This window comes from Eurypyga helias, unplaced genomic scaffold (genome assembly GCF_000690775.1).
Source record: "Eurypyga helias isolate BGI_N326 unplaced genomic scaffold, ASM69077v1 scaffold10392, whole genome shotgun sequence".
Lineage (NCBI taxonomy): Eukaryota > Metazoa > Chordata > Aves > Eurypygiformes > Eurypygidae > Eurypyga > Eurypyga helias.
Window position 1 is genome coordinate 61,266 of NW_010237824.1, and position 25,787 is coordinate 87,052.

The window sequence follows — 25,787 nt, forward strand, 5'->3', positions numbered from 1 at the left end:
CCAGCACGTTTAGGAGTGACAGTGGGACTGCATTAAGAAGCAACATGATGAGTTCAAGATGCCAGGGAAGTCAGCGGCTCATCCTAAGTCAGACAGTGAATCAGTCAGACACCCTGGACGAGGCTTGGAGCAACCTGGTCTAGTGGAAGGTGTCCCTGCCCATGGCAGGGGGGTTGGAACTGGATGGTCTTTAAGGTCCCTTCTAACCCAAACCAGTCTATGATTCTATGATTAACAGAAATTAACGGGCTTGCTTACTGCTCCCATTAGTTCCCCATGAGGAGGGCGGAGCCAGCCCTTCTGGGGACAAATGCGTATAGTTTGGGGTGGTTTTTACCAGCAGCAAGTATTTTGCATAACTTGAGCTATTATTGCTGATGAATAAGAGCGATCTTGAAACTTCAAGACTTGAGTACATCTAATCTCATAGTAGCAACAGTGGAGTCGTTCACACTGTTACCTGAATACACTTGACAAGGTATTAAATCAATCTGGTATAGAAAATTGTGCCATGCTGTGAGAGTGGCAGTTTAAATTAAATTTAAAACTTTCCCCATTGGGTGAGGCAATCCATCAATAAGCTCCCAAGACTTAGTACCCATAATACTGTGGATAGCATCACCTAATTTGTTGTTCCAGTAACTTAATTCCTCCCCATCTTACTCTGACACAGGAGATGCACACAGGACTCTGGTATTTGCCCCAGAACACCGTTTATGACGATTACCCACAAGTTCAGACCTTTTTCCTTTTGAGCTTTTCCCCTTGGCTCTAGCAGCTCATTTCTTGCCAGGCAGGGAGTTGCAGCAAACCCCTCAGAGAGTTTTACCTTTTGTTGGTAGACCTTGCAGCCGTACCCCACATGCCCTCACCCAAAAAACCATCAAAAGGCCTTAGCGCAGCAGCCTCCCTTTGCGTGGCACCATCCTACCCGCTCACGCTCCAGCACTGCCACTCCAGGGTCAAGGCCAGGGGCTGCTGCCTCCAGCCCACGGGCTCATCGCCCACGCGGGCGCCCCCAGACCTGCCGTTGGCAGCATACGGCTTTCATAACCCCACTCGGCACCCCCTCTAGCGTGGACAGCCTACCTGTGCACGCACGTTCTCTTCTCAAGCTGCACACGTTTAGCTGCTGAAGCAACCTCTCCCACTCCCAGTATTTTAGGGCTCACGGCAGTGAGCTCTGAAGCTCTGGATTTCCTGTTAACATAGTAGCATCAAAGAGTAATTAGGAAAAGGGGGTTAAGAGTTTCTCTCTCGGCATTTCCAGCAGCGCACTGACAAATACCAGGTTCTCAGGGAAGTGCAGGATTACAAACTGTAAAAGGCGCTTGCTTAGGCAGCAAGGCAGGATGCCTTTCCGCAGCCAAGGCTTACCGGAGCAAGGTGTGGGGAAGCGCCTGACCTGCGGATCCCCGTCATGAACCCACAGCAGAACAGCTTTAGAGGTGTAAAAGTGTGTTTGACTGTAACCGATGTCCATGTTTTCAAGAGCACTCAACACCCTGCAGCCATCCGTGTTCCCAAAACCCAGGAGCAACTCTTCTTACCAAAAACAGTCTTTTCAGCAGAAGTACCAGGAGCATAAAACAAAAGACAAAAACAGACCCTGATGCTAAGATGCTTAAATAAATCTTTTCTAAAAATAATTTCAAGTTCACCCCAAGTCTAATTTTGATCTAAAATATTTCTGGGAGTAGGAGTAAAAGACAAAAGTGGGTGCCTGAGGAAGGCAGCAGGTAGGTGCCCTTCACGACAGCACCACGCATCACGCAGCAGCTCTCCCCAGGAAGTACGACTGGTTGTATGCAAGCTGGTTCCAGATAAGCCTGAGACAATATGAACTATCTGTAACAGACTGACAAAGCAGTTCAAAAATAGAGAAATATTCCATGCAAACGGTTCAAAAAGTTTATTGAATATTTAATTTACAAAAATCATATCCCTATGAGGTGTTCTATGCAAAATTGGATAAAATAAACTGCATATAAAACCCAACCCTAGTAATGCAAATACAACACAGAAATGAGACCATGGAAAAGAAAAAAATAATATATAATCATGACGCACATATGACATTCATTAAGGATTGTCCCAACCATCCAAGAATTGGTTCAACATGCCTTCCTCATAGATACATTATGCCTTTTACCATTTTACACAGGTCTATATTCCATTGGTCCAAATTTACGGTTTATAAAACCCCTTTGCATTCTTTCTTGGCTACACTACCAGTTGTGCCATCCCCATTTGGATCAAAAGGTGGAAACAGACAGTACATACACTGAACGCGCACTACTAGATGCGACTCGCTGTCTTTGGTAGGGACGCTAGATCTGCCCTCAAATCAGCTTTCTAGAGAGACAAGAATTTCAGTTTTAGTTTTGGCAATGAACAAGTTTAATTCTATTGTTTAGTAGAACACTACTGGCAGTTTCTGTTGAACGTACAAGTATAGCTGTCTCTTGCATGGTTTAAAAATGGAGACCATTTATATGGGGTTTAAATCTACTTACTTGCCGTAACCTTCCTTGACTCCAACATGGTTACCTAAAATGTCACTACAGCACTGCAGGCCATTCCTTGTATGAACAAAGGATGTATTGCACGCAGAACACAACTGCAATTCCATCCTGCTTTTCTTCTCCTGTTTAAATCAAAGAGACTATTCCCACAGGCAGTCACAGGGATTTGGATGCCAGTTTCCCTTTGAACAAGTAGGAATCTTGCTAAGTGACTCAACGCTTGTGCAGTAACTTATTCAAGTTTTCCTGGGAAAGAGAAGGGTGAAACAAACCCAGAAAGTAAAGAAATTTGGGACAAGCAGTGCCAGAGTGCTTGCAGCCCTCCCTCTGGGAAAACATGGACAGGGGGAGCAGGGGGAAAAAACCAAATATATATGCAAGAGCCAAGGAACTTCGCTTTAAAAGAGAAGGAAAAAGTAACCAGACTGTTCCCTTCATAACATTAATATTCCATAAATACTGGACAGTACTTGCAAGCATTCTCTGCTTTTTCACACACTATCTGGAAAAGAACAGATTATGCACCTCCCTGGTCCTCCTCACTCCTGCGTAGTGGAAATGCAAATAACCTGCACAGCCATGATTTTCTTAGATGACAATATTTAGTGGAAGACTAACTAGACTTAAAACACTAAGTAAATCTGCTCACTTATGAGTAAAACATGCAATATTACGACAGACAGCTAATTATCCTCAAAAAGGCTTTTTATGACAATTGCTAATTTGGCAGAGAAGAAATGTTTCCAAATGCATGAAAATCATTTTAAGAGCCTTAGTGAAGAACATAGTAGTTACAATATATTAGTGATTTCTGTGGCATAAACATTTTAAAAAGCATCAGCAAAGTATTAAATATAAAAGCAATATGTATATATCCCTCCATCCTCAGAAAAGCATCATGATTTGTAGTGTATTAAGTCAGATTTATTGACTGGGGAATTAAGGCATAACCAGTAGACAACAGTCTTTATTGTCTCAGCTCCACGTAATTTGCAGGGAACAACCCGTATCGGCCTTTGCAGACACCCCTCCACCAGCCGTCATCGATCATTTCTATGTTTGTGATGATGTCATCGGGGTCAAAGGAAATCTCGTCGTCACCAGCTGAAGAGAGAGCTTACGAGGGTCAGTATTCACACAGGAGCAGCCCACACTACCACCTCACCTACCAACCCCCCACTGCTAAGGATGACAGACACCCCCTCCTCCCCCTGCAGAGCGTGTGAAACGGGGCACCGGGTAATGAGAGTCTGAGAAGATGGACTGTTTCTCATCCCCTGGAGCGTTGACGCCTCCTGCATTTTGGGGGCATTCCTTAGACAACTATTGCTACCCAACACAGAGAACCCCTTGATTTTCTGGATCTCTCCTCAGAATTAACCAAAGAGTTTACATAGAGCTGTGTACGCCAAGGGTTTAACAGAAGCGTTAACACTCAGTTAAAAGGGATTTTGAAAACTCCCTCCACTTCCAGAAACAGTGGTTGGTAGTTTTCAGAAGTTGCTAAATCACTATATTATGTCTTCGTGTCTTAATTACATATGTCACTACAAGAGGCTACAAAGGAAAACCACAGATTTATCCACGCAGAGTTTTAAGAGACAGGGTTAAAAACGAGCTACGCTTACCAGCTTGATAGTCATAAAGGGCTATGGCTGTTATTCCAAGTTCATTTTCATATTCATCGTAAGCATTTTCTTCTAAAGAGAGAGCGAGAAGAAATAAATAAAAGCATGAAGCGCACTACCTATCACCCCGAGTTCTTTCCTGTGGTGCTCCTCCTTCAATTCTACCGCTAACCCACACAGGAAGCAGGGAACAAACGCTGCAAGTTTTTAGCAGTGCTGGCATACCTTCTGAAATGGACTTTTTCCCTAAATCACGCACAATTAAAGCCTGAAAGGAACCCTTCACAAGTAGCCATTTACTACAAAAAGTGATCAGCCTTATAAGATTTCTGCGAGATGTGGCAGAACAACCGAGCCCATGTGTAAGAGACCATTCCACACCTTGTTAAAGGTGCCTGTTGGGGCACCAGGAAGGAGCCTGTTTCATGTTTCCAGGTTTTCATACCAATGCAAGCACGTTCCTTCTTCACTCCTCTTTTAGTAACCATAAGAGATGAGAAAAATGGGAATTCTGAAAGAACTGTATTCTTTCCGTTTCACGGCTTTCAGACATCCTTACTCCACTACTCCGTAGGCACAGAGCACAGCAATTTCAGAGTCCAAGAAGCATTGACAGAATATTTTGCTTAGTAGGTCAGCACTGGCTCAACACATTTAAGCTCCGTATCTGTGCTTTCTTCTCAAGTTGAGCTGTGTTACACAGGGTGGAAATAGTTATCCCTCCATTTCTTCTAGAACTGACACTCTGTAATTATTCAAATACCATCTCACAACTTCAGCCTTGCACTAGCCATATCTTAGTTTCCTAATTAAAGTTAGCAAGGTGGAGAATCTCAAAAGCCTTTAGAAAACCAGGACAGTGTGCTATCGGCACAACTATTCATGATGTCGATGCCAAAGAAAATAATCCTTACCTTAAAGGGTTTCATATTAGACACAAACACTGTACCTGCTTGGTAATGGTCTCCTGCCCCTGCCACTTCGTAGACAGTCTCTGGTTCGTATCCTGCCTCCCGCTGACTCACTGCTTCCTGGTAGTCCAACTCTGCCGCTTTGTAACTGGACTCCGGCTCCTGCACAGCTGAGAACGTGGCGCTGGAATTCTTGTGGGCAGGTTCGACTTCACAGGAAACTGCATCCTGCAGAAATACAGGTGAGGTTTGTCAGGGCTCTGTAAAAAGGTTCCTACGCTTAGGATCAAAAAGCAGGTACTGAAAGGGATTCTATCAGACCTCGTAGACTGGGCTTGAGGGTGCCTTTGGCTCCGCTGGCTGCGTGGTAGCAGATGGGGATGGAGTTTGTTTTTTGGTTTTAGCTTGTTCCTAAATTGAATAGAAAGAAAAACATGAGTACAGTTTAATCACTGATGTCCTGACACTGAACAAGAAACAGCCATCCAAAAGACAGACAGCATAATCTGCAATAAACAGATGGGAGTGGGGAGCAGCGGACTGGACTGGCTGCATCGTTAGACTTGCCCGAAGGTATAGACTGTAAAGCCACAGAAACACAGCAAAGCAGAAGTGAAAAAAAGTGAAGAAACAACCAACATGCTATGTATCTATACATGTGTTTAAAAACAGAGCACGTAATGTTCTTTGGCACATTTCCATAGGAGCTGCAGGGTTTCTGTGTTCAATATACTCATTCTGTTCATTAGCTGGCTGGACCTCGTGTCCCATTTTTGCATAAGTTTAGAGAACCTGAAGCCTGCATGTTCTAATTATACAACTGACATTATCTCTGATGAGAAATGATACTGCAAGCTCTTGCAGGTCTGCAAAACATCTGCCAAGGAGAAAGACCGAATAGTTTTGACAAATTTAAGTCCTATATACTGACAATAACGTGTCCAGAAGAGTTATATGTGGTAGAGGGGATTAACATGTCCAGAAGAGTTATATGTGGTAGAAATAAAAGCAGTATTGCTATTGTTTTCTGCGATACAAGAAGGCAGAACTGAATCAAGTGTTCTGGCACTCAAGCACATCACACTGTGCCATCCCACCTGTGAATCAGAGGGCAAATCCACAATCCCCATTAGAAAGCCATTCCTTAGGAATCCAGGATACCATAGTAGAAGAAATGCTACATTGCTTGTAAGGCAGCTGTTCATTTTGCCATGAGGAAAAAAGAAAAGTTTGGCCTTAGATCCACAGTTTCTTCTTTATTGTAAAAAAGAAGAGAGGATACTTGTTATGGGAGACTGTGCACTCCAGTTGCTGAGGTCCATCAAGCCATAACTCCCCAAAGGATCCTCAGGAGAAACTGTAGTCTAGAGATGAAGTGATAGGACTCTGTTGCCAAAAATTCTTCCTTTCCTTTGTTTGTCACAGCTCAGAAAAAAGACATCTAACAAAGAAAGCAAAGTGTGTCTTGAGAACAGAACCAGCTTTGAAGACAATTCAAAGCTCAGTGCTGTGCTTTCTGGAAAAAATCTGACCTGATGCAAACAGTCCTCCCCCACTTCTAACTCCTGTGCTACAGATTAAAAAAAAAAAGCACCAGCCAAGTGTTTATTAGAAGTCAAATCTAAGTTTGGGGACAAATTAAGCAGTATCAATCCATTAACACAGTTTGAGTGGTTTGTCCTAGGAAATGGGTTTCTTCAATCCAGACTAGAGTTCAGGACAGTCACAGCAGAATTGCCATGTAACATTTACATTGTCCCCCCACAAGCTGGGTTTCTTCCACATTGAAATGCATTCTGCCTTGTTCTCTAAGGTAGCAGAGGCTAGCTAAGCCACGAGGCACCTGTCAATTCAAACCAGCAGTTAAAGAAGAGCTCTCCCTGAGCACCATCTGACTATGTGACATATGTGAAAAGCAAAACAGAAAAAGGATTACCGATGAACAGGGTTCTTGAAGGAATACAGTCTGTATCTAGATTCCCACTGTGGGAGTACGTATGCCCACATACTTTCTTTGAAGTGAGAGAACTTTACGTTGGTGCAAAGAAGTTCACTTAAAGAAAATAAGTTCACTTAAGTGAAAGTCTGTCCCCACCCTTTGCAGACTCTGCGGATGGTGTGCTTACATCCCTCTCCTTTTCATGCTCAGACACGAGTAAGGGGCAGTGCAGCCAGTGCCATTTCAGTTTCCCCTTAACCTCACCCCCCCTCCCTCAGTGTCTGCAGAATCACACAATTAACCATGGAGACGTTCAGTCTGGAGGAACATTAATCATCTGGTTATGGTGAAATTTAAATACCAGCTTTGGAGAAAAAAAAAAAACCAACTTCAAATGTGTCCAGGCAACAGGATCTCTGATGAGGCACAAGAAAAATCAAACATTAACGGCTTGAATTTAACCCACACTTACAGCAAAAATAACAGTAAAGAAAGTCAGTTTTGAGACAGAAAGGCAAAAAGAGACATAACAGTTCAGTGACTCAGGAGAAGCTGTGTTACTGCAGTTAAACCCTTCTGGAGAACTGTTTCCTCAGCAGGAGGACACCTCAGTGAAAAGCTGAAATGGCTAACAAAAACCTAAATTCACCACCCTCCATCCACAGATCTTAGGAGCATCTGATGACCCACAATGAATGGCAAGAGAGCTAATGGAGAAGCTGAACTTCCCCCACTCAGCCCAGACTACAAACCCATGCAGTGGAAGGGAGCACTAAGCAGAAAGCCGGAGTACTTTGGCAAGATACATATGATCCATCATCTCCTCCCCACCGGTTAAAAACCAATGGCTCCAACTGGGTTGGAATAGGAACAGTCTAGCAGAGAGGCATGCAACGTCTCTAGTGTGACATGGATTGTTTCAAGAGATGTCCCGAGATGAGCGAGACAGGCAAGCCATTACAAAGGTCAGGGAGAACTGAAGAAAGGCAAAGGCCCAGTACCAAAATGAACATGCCACACTGGGACAATGAGAACCAAGAGGACGATGTCCTGCCTTACTCTAAGCACAGCGCTTAGCAGCAGTCCACCTGGGCAACCATAGGGTTGTACCCAAGGCCAAGCCTAGACACAAACCTCTGAAAAAGAGGGCTCAGTACTTTGTGTCAGTTGTGCAACCTTTCAAAAAATTCACATGGCCACCAGAACGAACTGCCCACTTCTTGCTGAGGACTGCAAGACAGCTCATCTATCAGAGCTGACGGACTGACACGTGTGAACTTCAAAGCCCTGTTCTCCCCACTCCTACCACTTAGGCCAACTGCTGTCTCAAGGGAACAGAGGATCTCTCCTAAACCACATTTATTGTCATCACTCATGAGCAAAGTAGGAAAGCTCTGTCCTCCAAATGGAACAGATGTCCACATCACTGGCATACAGCTGCTGCTCCTTGTGAAAACACAACAGTGGTGCAATGAAATCACACGGTATTTTAGAATACACCGATATCACTACTTATCAAGACAGAGGGAGCATAAAGGGCATGCCCCTGAGACACGGCTGCCACCATATGAAGTGCCTCCTTGCATCTTGAGGAACAGAGACCTGCTTGTCACAAAGGTGCGGAGCAAAGAACATACATAAAGTACAGAACAGATCAGCATGAGGTATCAAAGTACCTAGAGAGACTTTGATGAGGTAGTTGCCCAAGAGGTGAAGCACTGAGTAAAGGATAAGGTATCCTGGGATCCTGCAACAAGGAAACTCTTACTATCTGAGCGTGGGTAATTGCTCTCTGATAATGAGTCAATTTTTTTACTTCTGATCATCCACTGTAAGACCCAAGGCATTCAAGGATGGCCTGCACTGTTTACAGGCCTTTTGCAGAATCCCCTAGAAACAACTAAATCAAAGTGAGGATGTAGCAGAGCTTGGTTGAATAGTAGTGTCTAGCAGGTACCATCAGCATCATGAAACTCTCCTAAGAAGCTTCAGACAGGCTAACTGAGAAGTCCTAAAACCACCAGACAGTTTGTCTGAGAGCAAAGCAGAGGTAGTGATGACAGAATGGAGTTACCACCAGGTGAATATACATACCTCAGAGAATAAAAAAAGCAAAGAGCAGGATGAATGCTGAGAAAGTCCATTTTCATTTGGGACTGATACTTCTCAGCAATTCTCAGCGGTAACTGAAAGCAAGGGTTGTTCAAAGTGATCTCCTGGGTGCAGAATGGCCTTACTAACAGTGTAACACTTGGATATCCATCAACCTATATCATGGTTCTTCCTTATCTGGAGAACTGTATCTACTAAATTAAACCCTGCAAAGAGAACAATGCTGCTTGCTCTAAGTCACAAATCCAATATGCTGACAGAGGAAACCAAGTGCCAAGAAAAGGCAGCTCTCCCGAAGGAAGAGTGAAAGAAGTACTTTCAAGAGCAAAGTACAGCTCAACATTATCTCCAGGTTGTGTCCAAAAAGAGTATTCATTCCCATTCTTCATCACCCCATGGAACAGACCCCAGAGCTGAGGGACTACAGCTGTTTGACTAGAGTTGCAGTGTTAGTGGCAAGGACAAGGACTGGGAGGATAAGGAGTGATTTTTTTACTTCTCTAGTAAAAACCTAGATGTCAGACCTAGATACTGGTGATGCACAAGCTTAAACACTGAAACGTGCTGTTTACAGTAGACCAGCCTGTTCAGGAGCAGAGACAGCCTGGCAATACCTGGAGGAGCTATGGGGCTACCAGCTGAGCAGCTACACCAGAAGAAGGTGGCGACGCACGTGGTGGATATCATTTTGCTGTGGCTCGGAGTGACCAAGTGCTGAGGCATTCAACTTTTCTCATCTGAAGAGCTCCCAGAACCACTGCAGACTGGATGCATTTCAGCTTCAGCACTCTGAGGAGAGGGGAACCAAGTGGCTCTCAAGGCAAACGTTCAACTTTTCTGTGTGGCTCAGTGCTGGAGGCTGGTGCCAATGCTGAGAATGACACAGAGCAGTACAGTGTTGGCTCTGAGCGTTGACTAACACTCAGAGTGGCACCCTAGAGCAGGCTTGCTGACTTTATCAAATAGAAAAAAATGAATTCTCAACTTCAGCTCTTTATCTCCTCCTGTCCCAGCTTTAAGAGAGTAGCAGATGGTGTGTTAAAGGTGTAACATATTCTTCTCCAAGACAGTAAAGAAACCTAAATAGTGTTTGAGGGAAGATATTACAAGTCCACAAAATCCACAGGGATGAAAGGCAGCATTAGAAGAAATCACTGATACACAAAGATGAACTGCCATTCGTCTTGTGGTACACGTACGCAGTGAGCACGTGGTCAGGTGAGCAGCAATCACTTTAGGTGGAGACTTTGATTTGTCCCATAAAATGAGATCTTCCCAAATTTCAAACACAACAGGAAGTTAGCACTTCTCAGAAGTCAAACTACACCCAAGATAGACGAGCCATGCAGCTGCAGCACAACAGAACTACAGAGCTCTTTCCGAAGCAGGGCTAAGCCTGCACACCTGCGAACAGAGCTGAACCACCGAACCAGGCAGGGAACTCACTCAGGTTAACCAGAGGTTTTATCTGTTTGGGTTCATTTTCCACTTTTGTGTGACTATACAGATACTTTGCTGGCATAAGGAGTATGGTGGCTCAAGAGTGCGGCCTTTAGCAGCCATGCTGGCTTAGGCTAGCTCAGTTAATGCAAAGTAACATGCAGTTTCACTGCAGGGTATTTTTCTTAGTTTAGGAAGATCAGCGCTAGGTCACTGTATTTTGTTTTTCATACTTGTAAAACAAATTATTTACACTGAGTCCAATTTTGTGATGAATTAAGACTATCCTGATGGAATGGGATGAATGCCACGCCCTGACATCCTGTAGCAGCATCCCACTAAGGGGAAGTATCTACCACATTTGAGAAACCAGTCCCTAGGCATGCTCGACTTGCTGTTAAGCAAAGGACTTAAGAGATCTGAGAAACCATCTGGCAGTCGTTCCTGGATTTCAGATGCTAAGACAAGTTCATATGCAAGAAGATTTATCAGTGGGGTCTGCAGCTGGTGGTATACATTGGCTCCAAAAAAGACACACACTTTTGGCAGAAAATAAAAGAGGAGAAAGGGAGAAGAAAGAAATAGGACAACTCTGCCATAGCCAGCCAGGAAGAGCAGCGATGAGGATGGGTCCTAGACAAGTATTCTCCTGAGGGAGGGTCTCCTCGGCATACCAAGTGACAATGATGATGTTGAGGAGGATGAACGTTTTTCCTGTGCATCTCCTTGATTACTATAAGCTTTTCATCGGCACCCACTCAACCTCTCTATCACTAGCACTAGTTGGAGCAGGATATTCTGGCACCAGTGTTGCTTACTGGTCAGCTGTTGCATTTCAGTGCACATGCACAGCTAAGTAACATTCACTCAGATTTTAAAACATTACTATCTCTTTGCGTCCTGTGTTTAGTCTTCTCTAATATAAACTGATGCGTGTAAAACAAGAAGTGAAGGAGAAGGGGAAAAGGGACTATTCTTACATCAGCATCAATTGCTTCCCACTCCCTGCCATAATATCAGGGTTTATGAGTATGAGGCCATGAATTCAAAGTACCAGCATGGGACCACAAAAGAAACTGCCACAGAGGCTCTGGACAAATTCTGCCACAGCTTGCATGAAAGGTTACAGAGCTGCAGACAGCAGGCCCTCAGGATTACTGATAAGGCATCTCCAGGCATCGTGTAATGAAGCAAATGAACAAGACACAAAGGACAAGTTACTATTAATGCACTAGTCCTTCCATCTCAGCAGCAGAGTTTCAGCAAATATGCAAATTCTATAAGATGCAGTTTCTGACTAAACATTTCCTGGAATTATTTTGCTTATGAGTAACAAAAAGGAAAAAAAAAAAAATCACAAAGCTTTTAACCATGCCAATGCTAAACTACCTTAATTCCCAAACTAAGATTCAGTTAATTTTAAGATCATTTCCCCTAATCTCATGGCCACAAGCCATACCAACGGGTGATACAACCTCTATCTTCCACACTACTGATTCCACAAAACCAGCACTGCCAACTATCACCACGATATTAAACATCACACAGGGCCTCCCGGGGACCACATCTCCCTCCTTATGAGCCAAGCCGTGCCCAAAGGAATCTGGTATTACCAAAAGGCAGTAGTATAGTAGGAAAGGGTCAGACTGCAGAGATTAGTGCCCAAGATTAACGCGTGTATTTTGGGACAGGCTACATAAAAGGAAAAAAAAAAAACTATTAAGCATTACCCTATCACCCTGTCTGACGTGGACAGATGGCTGGAGTCAAAAGCAGGTAAAGCCCATGTACACACACAGGCAAACACACAAAGAGCTTTAAAGTTGCAAAGAAGGACTAGACATGCTGCTCAAAACGGGATTTGAATCTTACTGACCTCCAGTTTCCTCCGAGCCTCCTCCTGTTCTTGTTTCTCCCTGGCCATTCTTTGTGCTCTCTCAGCTTCTGCCTTCCTTCGGTCTTCCTGCTCTTTTTCCTTGGCTAGGTTTTCAAAGTTAGCTCGGATGCTGCTTGTTTTATTAGCAACTGTAACATTTACAAAAATTAAAGTGGTGTTGTTTAGAGTTCTGTATAAAGGTATCCTGGAATGAGTTTTTGGTACAAATTTCTGCTAGGATTGAACAGGTTTCTGCTTTTCTACTCTCTGAGCTCATAGCCCATTCAGGAAAGTCCTTCTATCCCTCTTTCTTCCTCTCCCCTTCCAACCCAACAAACCAAAACAGCCTCTAAAGGGAGCGAGAGAGTCATTCATGTTGCTAGAGACCTGCAAATAAAGTAGTTCCCTCCAGATGATTCTTTGAACATCATCACCTCCCAAGAAAGAAACTGGGGCCAACGCCTTACCAGCTTCTATTGGCCTGGTCTTCTGATAAGTTGATGATGGTTTCTCAATATCTTCAAAAGTTGCTGCATTCTATCAATAAGGAGAAAAAGAGGACATTTAAAAAAGACAAATTTGTGAAGACATTTAGACAGCTTTAATGTGTGACATTTTATTGTGATATTGCCACTATAATTTCTTTTCAGAACACCCAAACACAATCAGAAAGAATTAAAACTTGACAAATGGAATAATTATTTATGTAAGTCAAATTGTGTAAGAATTAATCTTCAGGGATAGGTTTAAACACAGTAAAATCCTATTAATTAAAAAAGAAGTGCTTTTTGAACAGATGACTCATCAGAACTAAGACCAAGGCAACATCCAAAGCATCTACTGCTGTTCTAATCCACATTATGCGGGTTTTCTACCAAGGTAAAAGTATCCAGTTCCTTTAAAGGAGACGATAAAATACTCCCCCTGTTGTAACAATGAGAACAGTATTCAAAACAAAAGGCTTTATTTTAGCCCTGAAGCCACAAGTGAAAAAATCCTACAGACTTTCAACTTTGCTAATTTCTCAGCTTTAAACGTCTTACATAAAGCTGAGAGTAAATTTATTCAGTAGATAAATCTCAGTGAGGACTTTTTCATCTTCTAGCTTTCTAAATTTAAAAATGGAGAGGCAGAAAGGGGGTATCAGCTTCTCTATCTTTCACTGTTACAGAACAGTAAAACAGATTCTCCTAAAGAGAAGTTCCCTGATAATCAAAGGGGGCAAAGTTGGAAGATCTCAGACACCTATTTTAAGGAGTCCACTAAAATCACAACTTCAGGATATGAGGCATTAGCTAGTGGTTAGAAGGCATGACTGAAATTGTGGAATTAATGCATTTTCTCATTCTTTCATACAAACTTTGCTATTCTTTCATTTCTATGCTTCAGTTTTCCCTACTTATACATAAACCACACACATATACAGACATACATTCGTGTATAAACTCTGTGTGTACAAACCTGCTTTCTAAGGATTCAGAAAAGCACAGAACTCTCCTGTTCAACTGGAGAAGTATCCAGAAATGAAGAGCTGAATGCTACAGATCTAACCAGACTATCTTATATCCCTACAGACTGTTTTAAGTCACAGGTCTTTTAAGCAACTTACCTTATCCATCCGATCTTTCTGTACACCATACTTCCCACCAAATCCTTTGGTATAATCTAAAAGCAGGATAAAAAGGTTAGTTTGTCGTCCCTCCCATCTTCCTGCCAAATGCAAACAGCCATTTAAAATGCAAATAGCCATTTCAGCTGCATGCAGAGATACAGTGACAGCCACCAAAGAAAATGCAACTTGTTTTTTGATGCAGAAAGGATACACAGCTGCAAGAGGCTTCAGATACACCAGCACATGAGAGGTTGTGGGCCACATGCATTCTCTGAGTAAACATTAAGCTGAGGATTGATAAGGTATCAAGCAAGGAATAAGGGATTAGCCCTTCTAATGCATCACTTCTGTAACACAGCCTTTCACAGCACCAATTCTTAGCCCTCTGCAGTAATCATATAACCTAAGCCATTTTGCTTTGCTCAAAGGAGCGATATCCAGTCTTCAGCGACCACAGAGGTGGTTTTTTCTCTTTAACTTGGTAAATTCTATGAATATCAGGAAAATATAGCAAATTTCTCATTCCAGCAGATTTGGTCATGATACTCAACTGATGAACATTAAAGTAATTGGTCATAACTCCTGCTCTACACTTGGAAAGGGGCAATTCCAGAAGACAGCACAAGCCTGCAACAACTGACCACCACAGAAACGGGGTAGCCACGCTATTCTGAACCATCCTTGAGCTGCACACTTTCTCTCATCTGATGCTACCTCTAGCACTCGTTACACTCTAAAAACAGTTTAGCTCACTAGTGGCATTAAGAAAAACAACAAACCAACCCTAGCAAGAGTATCTTTCTGCTCTTTCTACTGAGCTGTACTCAGAAACAGCTGACAAGCGTCAGAGCCAGCGCAACAGAAGCGGCAAAAGCGTGTGTCTGGAAAAACACCTCTTTTGTGGCAGTGAGCTCTAGGAACATGCCCTTAGACTCTGTAGATGGACAAGCTTTCCTACAAGTCCCTAGAATACAATTACTACTCCTCCTCGCTCTGCCCCAAAATCACTTGGGTCCCCTAGCTGGCTATTTTACTGTTTGTACCTGGGATTTGTTAACGCACATCTGATGCTCTAAAGTTTGAATTTGTGTCACTGTAGCACAGAAAAAAATATTGACTGTCAGAATGAACAACCTCATTTTCTTCAGCTTTGTATGTATTTTCAGCCAGAATAAATATACTACACTTACATTTTCCTGATCCAGACTTCTCACTTTAAGATAACGGAAAACCAGGAATTCATGGTTTGTACCCCAACTATTTCACAATGAATAAAGAGAGCATTATAACAGTACTTGCTCATCCAAGAACCACAAATATTCCCTACTTTGTGTTCTGAAGACTACAATAATTTTTAAATGATCTTGTCATCACCCACTGCTTGTGAATGGTTACATGCATGGTGCTTATATGAGTATTTCTTCACCAATTTATCCAAGCAAAACTTGACATTTAGACTCTAAAACTGACAAAGCACAACGTCACTAACATCATACTAATAACAACGTTGCTATTATCACACTGTATGTATAGCTATTAACTAATTGCATAATGTTGCAGAGCTGTTAACTAAACATGGGATACCTGTTTCCTGAATACAGGCTTGCTTTATGTAACATTTTAGGAATAAAATGGGAGAACATTGCTAGATCACGTAGGAAGAGAAGCGCAAGAAAGTGTCCGTACATTATAGCATTGATCTACTCAGACAACTATTTAGGACTGTGTGAGAAGTGGCTGCACTGGTAAGAAAACAAGTGAAAACAGTGCCTTGTTGAGATTCATGCTTGGCTAGTTTCTCCTTGTAATCAAACCCCACAGCGGATGGGTCCTGCCTTTCTGTCTGTACACCAAATTTCCCTCCGAAACCACTCTTATAGTCTGAAAAAGCCACATGTAATAAATTAAAACGGAGAGGAAAATAAGAAGTTTAGTCAGAAACACTCACAATAATGTTTGCAATATTTTCAGTTACCAATCATTTTGGATGGTAAAAAAAAAAAAATCTCAGAATATTACTTTTTTAAGAGTAAATGCAAAAGAAGTTTCCACTTGAGATTAGGAAGAGGTCAACACGATTCACCAGACTTAAGAACACCATTCTGAAGTCACAGAAAAAAGAACTTTGACATTTTTCATACACATGGCATAACGCACTTGCATTCGACCATCATTAGGGACACAAACGCACACAGAGTACGTTCACCACAACAAAACAACACACAGAAGGAGAGAAGAGAATCAAATGAGGTTCCTTCGTCAGCGCAGTTAGTGTCTGTACACTAGGGACCCAACTTTTAAAGAGGTGTTAAGATAGGGTCCACAGAGACTATACTCCAGATATTCCTGCACAGCACTATGTAAAGAAAAGAGGAATATTCCTTCTGCCACCCAGCCCAGGAAAAAAAAAAAAAAGAGCTCTCAGCTAAGAACTATGACTATTCCCTACTGTTGCCTCAGCACAGCCATTTTAATCCATGGTATAAAAGGAGGCACAAAAATAAAAATGGGCTTCCAGTAAACCTGTCACAACACATCTAGTGGAGCATCCAACAAAACAATATTTTGAGGATAACTTAAATACATTATTCTTTTTAAAGAAAATTAAGTTAAGAGTGGTGACAGGCAGAGGGCTGGGGAACAATCATCATTTTGCAACCAGTATTTCATAGGAACAGGTACCTGACAGGCAACGAGAAAGGAAAGCAGTAGATACTAGATTTCCCCTGCATGAAAACAGGGACATACACATCAGAAACCAGAAAAAGGAGATTATTTGTGGAAAGTACAAAGAAACTGCTAATGTGTGTTTTGCCCAACTCAACTGAAAAAGGAAAAAAAATGCAGGCTACCTGCAGACTCATAAAGCTTCTCCAGTGAGAACATATCACTAAGCGATAAGGACATGGGCTAGTGGGTAGGGTAGTGCAGGGCTGATGGTTGGACTGGAGGATCTTATGGGTCTTCTCCAACCTTCGTGATTCTGTGGTAAGTCTGAATCTTCAGGGACTCGGTAGCAGATGTGCTAAACCCGCTTTGCAGACACCAGTACAACCAATACACAGCAACCATTCAAACACAGAAACAAGGAGACTGATGTCAGCTACTGTAAGGCTGTGGCCAACAATACCCAGGGAGGAGGATTCACACAGGGAAAAGTCAAAATGAAGGAAGTCAGAAAGACTGGAAAAGACTGGTGAACTGATGTACCTTTCTGGGATTCGTGCAGCTGCACTTTCTCCTGGTGATCCCAGCCAAGTGCACATTTGTCTTGTCTGTCTGTCTGCACTCCAAACTTGCCTCCAAACCCCTTCACATAATCTGTATGCATGAAGTTTCAGAAAACATTACTGCAGTTTATGACAGTATTTAATAATAACAACCCCCCCCCCAACATTAACACGGTATGTGATAAGCTGCCCTGTCATTAATGACACGAGCTTTCACTCTCCCCAACCCCCACCTCAAGATCCATGCAGTTACACATTCAGTTCAACAACATCCTTACGTGGAAACCAGATTGTGAAATTCCAACCGTTTCCAATGCCTTTCTTGTCATTTAAGGGAAACAGAAATCCGCACACACAAAGGACAAACACACATTTATCACATACAAATTCCCAGGTTTAAAAGGCTGATAGATTTGAACCAGTATTTTTGAATAAGATAATAAAAACCTTTTTGTGATTCATGTTTTTCCGTTTTGCCTTGATATTCAAAGCCAACAGCACTTTTGTCCACTTTGTCCTTGTCAACACCGTATTTACCACCAAAGCCCTTGGAATAATCTAGAGGTAAGAGTGAAGAAATTTGTTTGAGAGTGCTCAGTTACAAAATACTACCTTGGAAAGTTGTGATAATCAGAGCTGCTGTATTACATTACACATTAAAAGCAGCACTGACATCCATGGTTAATCTTGATTATGGACACTGAAATTATAAATTCTTCAGAACACATTCTCCCAGGATGGAAAATAAAACATCACATGTAGTTCAACTGCTGGGCAGTATCAGCAATTCTACTACTCCACTCCTTGATAACTTCAGAAACAGCTAAGTGAACTTCAAAAACCATGTCAGCAACAGCCTCGATGCTTTCAAACAAACACCCCCTTCTCTTTAGTGTTTCTAAAGCACAAACATTTCTTTGCTGTTTTCTGTTTACCTCAAAGAAACCTAATTTTTCTATAAAATGCTCAACTTTTGATCAATGTGCCTGGAAACTCTGATTAGCAACAGAATATCAGCTCTAAACACTACTAACTCTGAAAAATGTTTAATTACAAACAGCTAATCCTTTAAGAAGCGCTACTCCGCTGTGGTTAAAATGCTTACCCTCTCACTATTTTAATTAAAGCTTCTCAGAAGAGGTTGCAAAGAACCTCCAGACAAATCTGTGTGCCCTGCTTCAAAGTAATGGCAGCTGTATCATCACTTAAAGCCAGTCAGAAACCTACGTTTTAGCTTTCTTTTTCAGAAGTCAAAGTTTTCTGCAACTTATATTTTATTCAGTGTTAAATTTCAGCAGGTTAGAAGTGCAACAGATGTAAAAAAATTAGCATTTTACTACATTGTCTATCATGAATGCCTACTACATCAGAGTACGAAGCCACCAACACGTGTCTACTCACCCTTCTGTGACTCATGTTTCTCAGTTTTACCCTGGTAATCAAACCCCACTGCGCTCTTGTCCACCCTGTCAGCCTGTACTCCGTATTTTCCACCAAAACCACTTGAGTAATCTGCATTGAAAGTAAAGTACAATAAAAATTAAATGAAGCAGCTTTTAATAGAAGCATCACATCCTAGCAATTGAGGGGGGGAAAAAGTTATTTCAGAACTAAAATATTACTCTTTAGCACACAAAATTAAGTTTAATATTGACCACAGACAGTAAGATGGGCAACAGTTCTAAAGTTTACGATGGTTCCTCTTAAATCTACTCCCTGTTTCCAACAGGGTGCAATACAGCAAAGAACAACTCCTAGTCTTTCTGAAACGTCCCTGAACCTCACTTCTACAAGAAAATTAAACTCACAATGACAGGCTTTTTCCTTGTCTTAAAAACCTCATCAACTCATGAAATAGCTTTGAAGTTCATTTTTTCATCTTCTCTTCCACCCAAAGCCTTCAACATTTGATTCACTGAGAAGGTCACGTGGAAGTCTCACTAAATGAGGTTTTTGTAAAAGAGTAGAAGAATAGAGACCTACTCTACAACTTATAAAATACATGCACCTACAGAGGCGACCACCTCACTACTTTACCTTTCTGGGAGGCATGCTTCTCAGTTTTCCCTTGATATTCAAACCCAACAGCTGACTGGAAGAGAAATAAAATGGCATGAGTGACAAAGAGTTGGATACTAGTAGGAAAACTGCCCACACTTCAGTGGACAAACAGAATGGCAAGTTCCTGTGTCTTTTCATGTTGCTCAGACCTTCTTGATTGAGAGCACAAATACCTGCTTAACTTATAGGCCATATTAATTTACATGATAATTTAGTACATGTATTCACAGCAAGGGTTTTTGTCATCCCTTGCCAAAGCAGATTGTACTAGCAACGTACACTAGTCTTGCCAGGTTCAGCAATTCAGTAACACAGGAATTCAGCATTTCCATGCAGGGGTTGTAAAGCAGTCTTGGAGCAGGACGTCAACTATCCTGCCCATTTTGCGATAGAGGACAAACCATCCCCAAAAATCCCTACTCCTGTAACATTTGCACTGATTGTATCCTGATCAAAGAACACAGCCTGGATAAAAGGCATATTTTTAACATCTCTTTCCAGTTTTCATTCATCACAGTTTCCCATAAGGACTTTTTTCTGGTTTGCTTTAAACAGAAATTTATCTCCATTTATCTCCATCTTGGGGTTGGAACTAGATGACCTTTAAGGTACCTGCCAACCCAAACCATTCTGTGATTCTATAACAGCCAGTGTTAGTTTACTGCTGAACTTCAGATACAGCAGAAAGAGCAGACCACACCAGCCTCTGAAGACACTGGGATTTTTCAGCTGTATGTACGATAAACTCAACTACATTGAGTAGCTGCAGCAGTAGATGAAATTGCTTACCTGGTCAACTCTGTCGGTCTGTACTCCAAACTTGCCACCAAACCCTTTCACCGAATCCACTTGGGAGCAGTGCTTAGAAAGCTTGGATTGATATTCATGTCCAACAGCTGACTAAAACAAATTGGAAAGCTCAGAAACAGGAAGCAGTTCTACACATTTCTGTATGTAAGAGAACACACTGCAACCAAGTAACCCGAGGATAAGCTTCATTGCAAATATGTGTCACTGCCACTCTTCCTGTTGAAGTTAACTTCCTTGGCAGTTGCTACTCGTTTGAGCAGCATTTACCAGATGGTCACCACACTACCAATACAGCCTAGGAAGCGGGGGGGGGGACTTTTTACAAGGGCCTGTAGCGACAGGACAAGGGGTAACGGGTTTAAATTGAAAGTGGAGAGGTTTAGATTGGATATCAGGAAGAAGTTCTTCCTGGAGAGGGTGGGGAGGCACTGGGACAGGTTGCCCAGAGAAGCTGTGGATGCCCCATCCCTGGAAGTGTCCAAGGCCAGGCTGGATGAGGCTTGGAGCAACCTGGTCTAGTGGAAGGTGTCCCTGCCCATGGCAGGGGGGTTGGAACTGGATGGGCTTTAAGGTCCTTTCCAACCCAAACCACTCTGCGATTCTAAGCAAGGGAAGTTCCAAGAAAGAGTCTGACAGTAATGACTGTATTTTACAAAGACTCTTCTACATTCTCTATTTTTACTTCAAAACCACAGGAATGAAAACAAGAAACACACAGACGGGATCTTGACGGTGTTCATGCAGGTTATAAAATAAAGATTAGTTCCTGATAAAACACACAATCTTGTATTTAGGCACATAGCTACAGACTTGTTTTAGCTGATATCAGATTGCAACCAAACGCAAGTACCGCTAGGTTTTCCACTGACATTCTTTTAGGGACGCCCTGATCTTCTGCATAAAACAAAACTGGGCATTTTGTCTCTATACTTTCTCCTCACTAGCAAAATGGCATCACAACATGGAGCAGTGCATCCACACTGAGACAGAGCTTCCCATGCCAAAGGCATGCCAGCCCCACAACGCCCCACTGGAGCCTGTCCCTGGAACTCGAGCTGAGCACAGCAAGCCGAGGCAGTTACATCACACTATCACTGGCTTTGGGTAAGATGCAAGGATATGTAATTACACACCTGAAAATATGCCCAGAGAGTGTTTGCTAGCGTTACACTAATCTAGCACTAGGATACCCTTCTAGATCCTGGAGTCCATGCTAGAGCCTAGCATCCTGAGGGGTGATATGTAACATAGCCAAATAACTTTTTTTCTTGTCCAGTTCCAAAACTGAGTGCTGCGCAGAGCAACTTGCAATTTGCCCCCTTTAACATTCGTGTCTGTTGCTCAAACACATACAGTTCTTATCAGAGGCAGAAAGAGGAAGACCCTATAACCTGCCGCACGCAGTCGTGTCCCAGCTGAGTAGCTGCACCCTCTGACAAGCATCCTGGCTGAAACAGTCATATTCGTATTCAGTTTTGCAGGTGTTCTGTAGTAGAGTAACTGTTAAATGTGACAAAAAAGGCTCCCACCTCCCTTTCTTCTTCCCATTACTCATTACATTTATGGAAGGCATGAAGCTCTGAAAATCCTAGGTTTTATGTGGTTTTACATGATCCCTCTTCTGTTATGCCAGTTGATGTAGGTAAGGTTTAAGCATATCGTTTTCTTTACAAGAACTTTCTACATTTCATTAAATACCAAGTAGTACAACATACCCCTTTCAGAAAAGGCTTAGAAAAATATTTTTTATGGTAATCTGTATTTCAGAGTAAATCACCCTCATAATTCCTCAGCACAACACTCTGCTACATTTAAAATCAGTTACGGAGCTCTGTCACACAGAATGACGTAACTGTTCATTTTAAGGCAGCATCAAGGTTTTGTCCTAAATGCAACAAAAGCCTGTACCATCGACAACGCTGCAGTAACAACTGTTCAGTTCAGGTGAGCCAGGCCTTAATGCCAGTACACCTGCCCAGAGACACAGATCCTACAAAGGGGAGATCTCCATGCTAAGGTTTTAGAACTATTAGTTATAAGAAAACTTTATGAAAAAAATTAATTCTGAATGCCTCCTGCCAGCAGTATCACTCAGATGGGCATGACCATCTTGTTTTTCCTGATGATTAATTCTGGCCTACAGGAAACAGCACTTGCTTTTGTTTCTTTCTTTTTCCCCCATGGACACCAGCGAGCAATAAACTGCTGACACCTGAGAGCTACGCAGCTGCAGAACAGGCCTAATGGTTGAATCAGCAATTTCTTTCCCAAATTCAAAGGTTAGGTTAGCCTACTTCAAAGGCCCATTGAGAATTATACAGCAAATCACTCTGGAATACAAGAATTCAGCAAAAAATTTAAGGCTGTCAAATTACTAGAAACCCAGAAAGTAAATAAAGTAAGAAAATAACACCATTCTCATTCAGGAAATCATTTGCCTCTTACTTTAACAGAGTACATGAAAGGAATTAGCCAGAAGTTGATAGCCTAATTGTCACATGGCTAATGGAATTACCTTAAGAATTAACCCTACTTCTGTTAATATACTGAGAGTAACTTAAAAAGCCATCACGTCATTATGTAAAACATTACCAACTGACAGAAGGAAAATGATCTTTTCAAATACTCTGATTACTTGTCACTGTTCACAGTTTAGCACTGTTTAAGAGAGCTGCCCTTCAATATAAAAGCAGCAGCACACCCTCCCCTCCATTCTTTGGCAACCTCTGTATGCACAGAAGAGCTGGCAGAGCAGTGAAATTAAATAAAAACACAGAAAACAAAACTGGATTTATTCATGCATGAAGTACTTCCTTAATTTAGAAACATACTTTTAGGAACTTGAATCTTGACTCCAGGGAAATCCACCGAGGGCATAAGCAAGAAGACTTGCTCTAAAGACAGAGCAAGTCTCAAACAAAAACAGGTAGGGCTATTGCACATCCCAGAACTTATCATTCACAGATTCCTAATTTTCCACCTGAAATAACTGTTCTCGATACTTCAAGTGCTTTAGTTCAGTTCTTTCTGTAGAAGCATCTTGATTTAATTAGGGAACAGAACATGATGGCCTCACAGATTTGGGTAAGAGCGGTACACTCCAAGAGTGATGCTTCTGCCCCCAAAATGAGCCACAGCTGCATACACCTTCTGCCATGATTTGAGCTTTCGTGTCTCCAAACCTTCAACAAGCTTAACTCAGGTATATAGCTGTGCTGGCCAGAGGCAACACAAGGCTTCGAATATTATCCCAGGGAAGCATTCATACTTACTTTATCCATGCGATCTTGTTCAACACCAAATTTCCCTCCATAGCCATGGGAAGCTTTTGGTCCTGTTTCAAGCTCCTTTTCTTTGAGGTTCTGGTGTTCTTGGAATACGTTCTCTCTCAGCTGATGAATGCTTTAAAAGACAGATGATTAAACAGCAAGTTCTACCAAGAAAATTTCAGAAGATAACTTCAAAGAGATGCAAAATAAAAATATGATAAGAATATCATCTTAATTTAAAGTTGGACAATTTGTGTTTTTCAAGCCCTTCCCATTTTTTCAGTGCACAAAGCACTTCATCACATTCTGAGAAACAGAATTTATTCCACTGCAAAACGCTGTCTTTAAAAAAAAATGAAAACACCAGAAGTGTTGGGTTTACCACTAACATGGAAGGATATTTTGCTGTTTCAACAATCAATTACCCAGAGTTTATATGTGCCTCAAACATATTTTCTTCTCATGTCTCCATTTAAGTTTTTTCCAACGCTTTTTATTTAAATAGATGGCAACTTTTCAGAATAGAGATCATCTCTTATCATACAGTCCCTATGGTAACAGGACTCTAATTCTCACTAAGCATTTTGGACACAACTCTAACACAAAATAAGGATGCAAGGAGACATGCACCCTCTCTTCCCCAAGTGTTCTCTTGCAATACTCAGGAATTGAACTTCTGGTAGTGCAGGCTACACACCAGAAGGACAAACCAAGATAGTCTGTACCTTCAAGCGCTTCCCACCTGAGTGCAAAGCTTCCTCAGGCGTAATTCAGCCAGTGGGAATTATTATTCCACTCCAAACAAGATGAAACACTGAGTGCTGAAGTAATCCACATAGCTCAGTCTCTCTCCCTTTGCAACACTGATGACATTTACGCTGAGCTTCATACCACGAGGGTTGATGCCCCAGAAATACACAGGCAAAACCAAAATGAGCATCACAATCACAAATTTCCTAAAATTGGTTTGAAGTCAAGTCGTAGACACTTCTCATATTCAGAAGATGGATCATTCCTGTCTCTCACAACCCTCTGGTGCATTCATTTGCTCTTCTGCCAATGGATTCAGTTAGTTACTTGGCCAGAATTCTTCTAAGTTTGCTCTTAATTTTCTGAACAAAGCCTAAAAATTAAGGGACCAAATGTATCACTGAAGTACCAAACTGCTCAGATCGCCCAACAGAAACTTCTCCCCTGGCAGCATTGGCTCTTGCACCAAGACAGAACAAAGACACTTTCCAGACACAAAGAGGCAGGAAAAACAACATTCTAGTTACAAAGAAAGATTCAAGAGTCCCTGTGCCACAGTTCTGATCTCAATTGCAGATCTGAAGGTACTGAAGTATTTGAAAGACCAGCAATCTGAAAAAAAATCAAATTCAATTTTCTACGGAGACTCTTGTTTTAATTATGAAGATACAAGTAACCTAGAACATGAGTTAAGTCACCTGGGATTGTGACTATTAATAAATTTTAAAAGAGAGTTGCTTTACTTGATGTGCTCCTGATGGCCAGATCCTTGCACAGTTTTAGCCCCCCAGCGCTGTTCTTTCTCACTCACATCATTCTGTGAAGGACACACACAAAAAGAGTTAAAAACCCAAAGACATGACTAGTTATCTGCACTGCAGAGTTCACAGCAAAAGCCTTCGGCAGTCAGCAAAATCAGAAGAGTTAGAAAAGCAGCCAATACCACCTTCACTTCTCTTCTGCTGCGTCCACTGCTGAAATGTAGGCAGTGCACAACCGGCCCCGAGACGCGGCCGCTTCTTGACGCAACCGTCTCCAGTACGGACTCCCCTGCAGCACTCAGCCAAGATAAAGTAGTCTTGTTAGCTGCTCGCAGGCACCAAATCCCGATTCTCCCTCGTTCCAGGAATATGCTCCTATCAGTTTATTTTGCTGAGATGCAGCCCCTACCCTGAAGAACTGCTCCTTAACGTGTTACGTTACATGCTTCTGCTGAATTCATAAAATTCAAAAGTCATACCACAAAATCAGGATCCGTCTCCCAGTCATCGGCTCCGTCATCCTGACTGACGGAAATGGTGTGGCCTGCAGTAGCCTTCCACATCTGCAACACCATCAGAAGCAGCAGTCACATTCCAGTCACACGTCAACTCATTTTATATATATATATATATATATGACACAGACCCAATCCAAAATTCCCACCTAAAGCACGTTATTTAGCCACACAGGCTGTATTTGCAGTGAAAGTAGATTTCACCATTGGCTCTTCTCAAGCTGGTTTGAAAAGCCCTTTTAGCTTTCCTACTGGCATTGCAAAAAAGTTAGGAGTAATCACTGACGTGATTTCAAAGGCAGCAAGGAAGTCTTTCCTTGCCCAAATTAGTGTCTTTTCTTCATCCAC

General features: G+C 42.1%; 1 protein-coding gene across 2 annotated transcripts; it reads right to left on the minus strand.

Moving 5' to 3' along the window:
* Positions 1-3,051: 3,051 nt before the first annotated feature.
* On the minus strand, positions 3,052-25,499 carry CTTN (cortactin). Of its 2 annotated transcripts, XM_010147606.1 has the most exons (16): positions 25,404-25,499; positions 24,907-24,980; positions 23,417-23,546; positions 20,124-20,234; positions 19,311-19,365; positions 18,675-18,785; positions 17,721-17,831; positions 17,254-17,364; positions 15,814-15,924; positions 14,041-14,096; positions 12,899-12,968; positions 12,432-12,580; positions 5,386-5,475; positions 5,103-5,292; positions 4,154-4,225; positions 3,052-3,629 (listed from the first exon to the last, which is right to left on the minus strand). In XM_010147606.1, the coding sequence occupies exons 1-16, from the start codon at positions 25,497-25,499 to the stop codon at positions 3,493-3,495; spliced, it is 1,674 nt and encodes a 557-aa protein (XP_010145908.1). In that variant the 3' UTR covers positions 3,052-3,492. The 2 variants fall into 2 exon arrangements, with proteins under 2 accessions (XP_010145908.1, XP_010145909.1); XM_010147607.1 differs by lacking the exon at positions 15,814-15,924 and having other exon boundaries at positions 25,404-25,487.
* Between the last annotated feature and the right edge of the window lie 288 nt (positions 25,500-25,787).

Excerpts from the sequence above, each read along its gene's own strand:
- CTTN (XM_010147606.1), bottom strand. The coding sequence starts at position 25,499 with ATGGTGTTGCAGATGTGGAAGGCTACTGCAGGCCACACCATTTCCGTC. Across the intron at positions 5,293-5,385 it reads CCTCAAGCCCAGTCTACGAG|GATGCAGTTTCCTGTGAAGT; the intron begins GTCTGATAGAAT and ends GTATTTCTGCAG. Across the intron at positions 4,226-5,102 it reads AGGAGACCATTACCAAGCAG|AAGAAAATGCTTACGATGAA; the intron begins GTACAGTGTTTG and ends CTCTCTCTTTAG.